At 33.3% G+C, this 7,017-nt stretch overlaps 1 protein-coding gene across 1 annotated transcript; it reads left to right on the forward strand.

Annotated features, from left to right (window-relative positions):
- Positions 1–708: 708 nt before the first annotated feature.
- On the forward strand, positions 709–2,356 carry LOC131033431 (putative UPF0481 protein At3g02645). The gene has a single exon (XM_059220152.1). It carries the CDS (start codon positions 815–817, stop codon positions 2,192–2,194), a length of 1,380 nt encoding a protein of 459 aa, XP_059076135.1. The 5' UTR covers positions 709–814; the 3' UTR covers positions 2,195–2,356.
- The last annotated feature ends 4,661 nt before the right edge of the window (positions 2,357–7,017 follow it).

Here is a 7,017-nt window from a genome sequence, read left to right on the forward strand (position 1 = left end):
GTTGATAAATTTTCTTGGAGGAAATGTTAGTGGACCAATTAAGGAGGAGAGATATTTTTCATGTTTGCCAAGAGAACTCTTTTCATACACCTTATGATTGTTTTATGTGTGTCATTTTAATATAGAATACCAACCAATTTCAACAACTATTGCATCTTGGTTGATCATGTATTGCTCCATTCAAAGTTTCTTAATGTTTTTCCTCCTCAAAGTTTCTTCAGCTTCTTCTAGATGTAATCTCATATAATTCAATATGATATTATAATTTTTTTTGGGTAAAAAAAAGTGCTCATTCTAAATAAATAAAAGACTACTTAATTTTATGAAATTAGAATTGTTACTCATTCTTAATTGATTCCGTGTGGTATTATGAAATTTCATAAAATACAAATTGTCAAAGTCAAAATCATGATGATTTATCTAACAAATAAAAGATAACTAAATTTATATTTTAAAAATAATTCTAATTTCTCAAATTCAATATTCTTATATTTATTGAAATTGGACATCAGTCAATGATGCAAAAATATCTTTACACAATCTAATCTAGAAACATCTGCATTATGTCAATTGTTTTAATCTACGTTCAACAATTCACATCTAAAATTAATTATAAATTAAAAAAAAATTACTTGAAAGAGACTTTTACCTGTCCTTAGATAATTAAAATAAAAATAAATAAAAAATAGAAGACTTTTAACAGATTGAAGACTCGGGATGACATAGAAGTGGTTTGTTACAGCTGCTTCTAAGATGTGGTTTGTTAGCTCATTTCACCCTCACCCAGGTTCGATTCCCTAAACATCCATATTGAATGGCTTTGCGCTACAGTGAAGCGCCCAGCGAAGACATCCAGCAAGGAGAATGGCTGATTCACATAAAACAGGGCCTTCAAACCCAGCAATCCATCGCCCGCCCTTCAACTGTCTGTATTTTCACCGTCCCCAAAATCCTGGTCGACCTGAAGCGCGATGCTTATCTCCCACAGGTGATCTCTATCGGCCCCTGTTACCAACGCACCACAGATCTTTCCGGCATGGACAACCATAAGCTGCGGGCTGCTCAGAGAATGATCAAGCGCCTCCCTGGAAAAACAGACATTAATTCCATGGTCGCAGAGATTGAGAAAATGGACGGTCAAATCAGAGACAAATACGAGAAAATCATCCACTGCAACTCTGAAACCCTAGCATGGATGATGCTTTTGGACGGTTCCTTTCTGCTGGAGCTGCTCAGGACTCTCGCAGGCAAAGATCACTCCGATTCTTCTGATGGTATGTATTTCGAACCCCTTTTCGACGAGAGTCGAATTAAATCGGTGGGATTTGCAGTATTGGGGGACATCGTGAAGCTTGAAAATCAAATTCCCCTGCTCGTCCTGGACAAGATTTTACAACTGGAGAGCGGATCTGAAAAAGAAGCACAGGCCAAGCTGTTCAACTTGCTCTTAAACGCCAGTTCTTCATTTTTCCCGTTCAAATACCTGCAGCTTTCACGATTTGAACTCGATTCCTCCTTCGTCGGTCGGGAACATTTTTTGGGTTTCTTGCACGGTGTAACCCTTTCTTTCTTTGCCGGAACAAAGTCTGCTTCTGCTTCGTCTTCTTCTTCTTCAACAGTGCAAAGGCGGTTTAATTACGTTCTCCCTTCCATTTGCAGCTTATGCAAGGCCGGAATATCCATACGCCCCTACACTGGAGATGGCGGCATGGCCCTCAGATTTGACAAGGAAGCCTCTGTTCTCTACCTTCCAGTCTTAGTTATATCGGAAAAAACTGAAATTGTTTTGAGAAATCTAATGGCTATGGAAGCATTTCTGCCCTTAGAATTGCAGGTCATCTCTTGCTATGTCGGTTTGATGAAGAGTTTGATTTTCACAGAGAACGATGTGACGCACTTGAGAATGGCGAGGATTGTTTACATGTATGTGGGAAACGACGCTCAGGTGGCTCAGTTGTGGGACAGTCTGTGCAAGGGCATGGCCATTTCTACTCTCCAGCCGCTCAAGGCATTGAAAATAGAGATAATAGAGGGTTACAGGAGCAAATGGAGGGCTAGATTGATGAACTTCTTTGTCAACCGTTTCACCAGGCCCTGGCGCACCATAATATCTGTGGTGGCTGCAACATTCATTTTTATATTTGCCTTTGCCCAAGCCTTTTCCTCCATGTATGGCTTCAATAAGTCTGCCTAGCTTAGGTCTAGTCATTCTCTTTTGTGCAATTCCTCTTTTTCTAGTTAATTCATTCTCATGAATCCATCAAGTTAATTTTTCATTTGTAAATTAACCTGAATGTAATCGATACTTTTTTCCCTTAAAACAAGATATGAATTAAAATTTATCTTCTCGTTAACACTCAACTTGCAAAGAAGAAAATGTAGACTTTCGATCACTAATCTCATATCACGTTTATGTATGGAGAAAACTGGATACCCATGATCTTACGTCACTTTTTTATATTATAGTTCTCTTTGTTTTACAGTTTAGTATTGTTTTTATTTTCAAGGTTTAGATTCCATTCAAATTATATTTTGTAATTTTTTTCATTATTTTTATGAATATGTGTAATATTATCTTTTATATAATTAATATAAAGTAAACAAATTAATATGAATAAGACATGATATTAAAGACAAATAAAAGATCATTTTTATTGAAATTTTTTCTATCATATAATAATAGTGAAAATAACATATTTTTTAGTTTAATTTTATGTGAAAGTTGATAATTAATTTGATTTTATGTGGAAGTTGATAATCAATTTGATTTTATCAAAAATTTATGTGGAAGCTAATAATTAATTTGATTTTGGATATTTGTTTTTATTTAGTTTAGATTATATATTCAATTTATTTATTTATTAAAAAATAAAAATTAAGTTAGATTTTTGTTATAGAGGTTATTTATTCTTGTAGTTATGACACTTTTTATTTCATAAATAAAATAGGAATTTTAAGTCCTTTAATTTTTCATTCAATTGTTTGCTATGAGTTAACATAAAATGTCAAATAGTTAAATTATATGTTATGGTGTTGTATTTAAGGATAAATCTTAATTCATTTAAAATATTCAATAAACACATGAGTCGAACACCTTCTATCATAGGCCTAAAAAGAAATGTCTAGTGATATCAATATCTCATCAACATCCTAGATAACACGTCAACTATTTGTTGTCTTTGCTCTTGTTTAAATTTTTTTTTATCTTAACATCCCTTACATAATTTAGCACAAGTGAGTACTAATTCTCATCATGTACAAATTAGGAAGCGAGAGCTTGTTTTCATGCAAGGACAAATAGAGTACTCCAATGAGAGTAAAAAGTGAAGTTCTAAAAATTAGCAAAGATTGTATTCGAGGATTTGGTTCATATCTACACTTGTAGGATTGATTCCAAAGTCACAAAAATATTCAATAAAATCAGTTTTTTAAAGTTAATTGCTTTCTTTTCTTATTGATTGATCTATTTTGATATTATGTTAAGATGATCTAAGGACCTTGGAGTTTTCAAGTTCAGTCCATATATTCTTTGGCATGTGCATTTTTGTTGTGCATATACATTTTTTGAAGAGCACAATCTTTTCTAAGTTGCATATCATTGGGTGATTCCATGAATATTTATTTCTATGCATCCTTCCTATTATGTAAGCGTAACATTTATCAATTAATTATTCAAATGGTATTTTGGAAGTTGAAATAATTACCCTAAAAAATGAACCATCTCAAGTTAATGGTTTTTTTTTTCTTTTGGAAAACTATACAAAGTTAATATCTATAGGACATAAGGAATCTAAGTCTATAGATGTGTAACAAATTAAAAAATAAAAGTGTTGAAATAATAGTGAATCCATAGGTACAACAATCTATCAACAAAAACCTAAGAAACCTTTTGCAAATGAGATCTTCAATAAAAAAGAAGCTATCATTCCTAAAAGAGAATATAATGATCATACAATGAAAATAAACACCCTTGCTATATTACCAAGTCAAAAAAACCCTAAAGCTCACAAGATTGCACCAAGTACCTTAATCCTATGGATTGAGACAAAAGGAAACCTAAGTTTAAGACTAGGGTGTGCTAGGTTATAGAGTCTAACTAGTTAAATAAGGTATCATGTTCACACCAACAACCTCCTCAAGTGCAACTTAGGGGGGTGCTAAACTAGTGGAGGAATTAAAAAAGGCCAAGTCTTGACAATAGGCCTAATGAGGTACCCCTGTATAAATAAAAAGATCTCTCACAACCAGAGAAATGAGAATATCTCATCAGAAAATAAAATTCTTTCCAAAAAAGAGATATAAAATGTGAAGGAAGAATCAAGAAGACCCCCACCCCAAGGACAATGCCCTTTATCCCAAGCATCGATTGTCACTAAAGATTAAAAGGTGACACCAAAAAATTAGTGAAGATGTTTACAACTTGCTTGACAATAGGAAAATACTCCAATAAGAATAACTACCACATGGGTAAGTTTATAAATGAAATGCATCTATATATCAATGTGCTTCACCCTTTGATGTTCAAGTGGGTTGAATGCAATATGAATGGAACCTTTGTTATCGCACCAAAGAAGTGTAGGAATATTTATGGTGGACCAAAATCAGTCGAAATGTAACAAAGGCATAAAACCTCTCGGTTCACAAGAACTACACCATAATACTTAGACTCACCAACTGCCTATAAAAAGTTGCATCAATTCTAAGTATGGTGCAAGTGGTAATGTGACATATGACTTAAATGGTGCACGACCTACCTTATAATCAGCCATGCTAAAAGGATGAAGAAGCTGAATGACAACTTTTGAACTGATGTATGGAGATATCCTCAATAAAATGATAAAACAATAAATAAGTGTGGAAGGTTGAGATCTATCATGTCAAAATGCTTTTTTAATGAGTGTTGCACATATTGAAACATGGAGGAGGAGCTACTACTGAGGATATAATCATCTACATGTACAAAGCCAATATGAAAAAAATAAACTCCATATCTTCTAGATGTAAATTTGTGTGACCAAAGAGGCAATGTTTGAGGCTAGATGCAAGTAAGAAACTATCTATCTTCTCATACCAATCCCTAGGAGCATGTTTAAGACCACATGAAGAACATTATAGCTCACAAAGAGACAAAAATTCTTGCATGAAACTTGAAGGTTGCTCCATATAGATATCATCATGAAGATCACTACATACAAGAAGGCAATTTTCACATCTATTTAGTAAATAAGTCAACCCTAATATTTGGTGTTGGTGTAAATAATTATTCATCATGGATATTATTACACTATACTTAAGTTTACTTAGGAAATGCATTTCATAATAGTTTGGGTATGAGACACTTGGGTGTTTGTGCCACATTGGGATGGTGTGTGTAGGAGAAATTCCACCCTTTATGGTGTTGATCTTGTTGTTACACTCCACATTCAGTGGGTGATCCACCTCATGTGGACTATTATATTATTTCTCCTACCTACCCACACATATTTCCTACCTACCCTTGTTTCTTATTGAGCCACATGGGTACCTAACATGGCCTAGTAGCTGGGACCCATCTTGCATTGCTTAGTTGCATTGTAGACTTAAGTGCATCCCCCTAAGTTGCACTTAAGGGGGGGTGTTGGTGTAAATAATTATTCATCATGGATATTATTACACTATACTTAAGTTTACTTAGGAAATGCATTTCATAGTAGTTTGGGTATGAGACACTTGGGTGTTTGTGCCACATTGGGATAGTGTGTGTAGGAGAATTTCCACCTTTTATGGTGTGATCTTGTTGTTACACTCCACATTCAGTGGGTGATCCACCTCATGTGGACTATTATATTATTTCTCCTACCTACCCACACCTATTTCCTACCTACCCTTGTTTCTTATTGAGCCACATGTCATGTTTGTGTGCTCACATATCCATATAGCCTTGCCTATATAAGCAAGCTTATATTCATTGTATGTAATGCTTAATGATCCAGTTGATCATATTTTTCATCTTGATAGAATACAGTTTATTTCTATCATCTATTTTGTTCTCTCTTATTTGTGCTTTCCATTGCTTCTTGATCTTGGCAAAATCTCATATTTGGCAAAGAAAATGGTGGGAAGATATAGAGTTTGGATCTTTTTCCCTAGCTTTTGGATTTGTCTCATTAGCTAACAATATAGGATAGAGGTTTGAATTGAAATTTTTGACTAACTCCCTACAAATAAAATGACACTCATGAAAAAGGTTCAATCTATTCTTCATTTCTTGTAGATCTATTATCTTGCTAAGTGTAATGTTTGATTGGTATGGATTTTTTGCGATGCCTAAAATGGGGGATGAAGTGAGAAAGTCCCTACAAATTTTGTTGAAGAGACAGTGTCCATCACTATTGCAGTGACATTCGTCTTGATAACATCATAAACCACACTTTTGTTGCCTTTTACACCAACCTTAACCTAATTATGCTATTTTGCCAATCCACACTTTTGTTCACCTTCACCCCTACCTCTTCTATTCTCTTTAAACATTATCACAATTCATATATATTATTTTTAATTCATATTACATTTATATATTCAATTTATATATATTACAATGTGAATATATAAGAAATTAGTTATATATATACATTTTTAACATATATTATATAGTTTTTTTATATAGATAAAATGTATATATATCTCATATAAGAATGCTAAAATTACTTTCATGATGTTATCAAAACTATAGTATTTTAGTAAACCCTAGCTAAAATTGTCACTTGTATGAGTAATGCAAGGAATGGGAGGTAATGATGCCACAGACTGAATATGAGCATGGAAAGTCTTGGTTGACCATGTGTAAGTGCCTAATCTAAATAAATAGAAGACTCATTAATTTTATCGAATTAGAATTGTTAGTCATCCTTAGTTCATTATGTGCAAGCAATGAAATTTGATAAAATTAATATTGTCAAAGTCATAGTCATTGTGATGAATCAAATTAAGATAAGGATAACTAAATTTATATTGTAGAAATAATTCTAATTTGTCAAA

This window comes from Cryptomeria japonica, chromosome 4, assembly GCF_030272615.1.
Source record: "Cryptomeria japonica chromosome 4, Sugi_1.0, whole genome shotgun sequence".
Classification (NCBI taxonomy): domain Eukaryota; kingdom Viridiplantae; phylum Streptophyta; class Pinopsida; order Cupressales; family Cupressaceae; genus Cryptomeria; species Cryptomeria japonica.

Excerpts from the sequence above, each read along its gene's own strand:
- LOC131033431 (XM_059220152.1), top strand. The coding sequence starts at position 815 with ATGGCTTTGCGCTACAGTGAAGCGCCCAGCGAAGACATCCAGCAAGGA.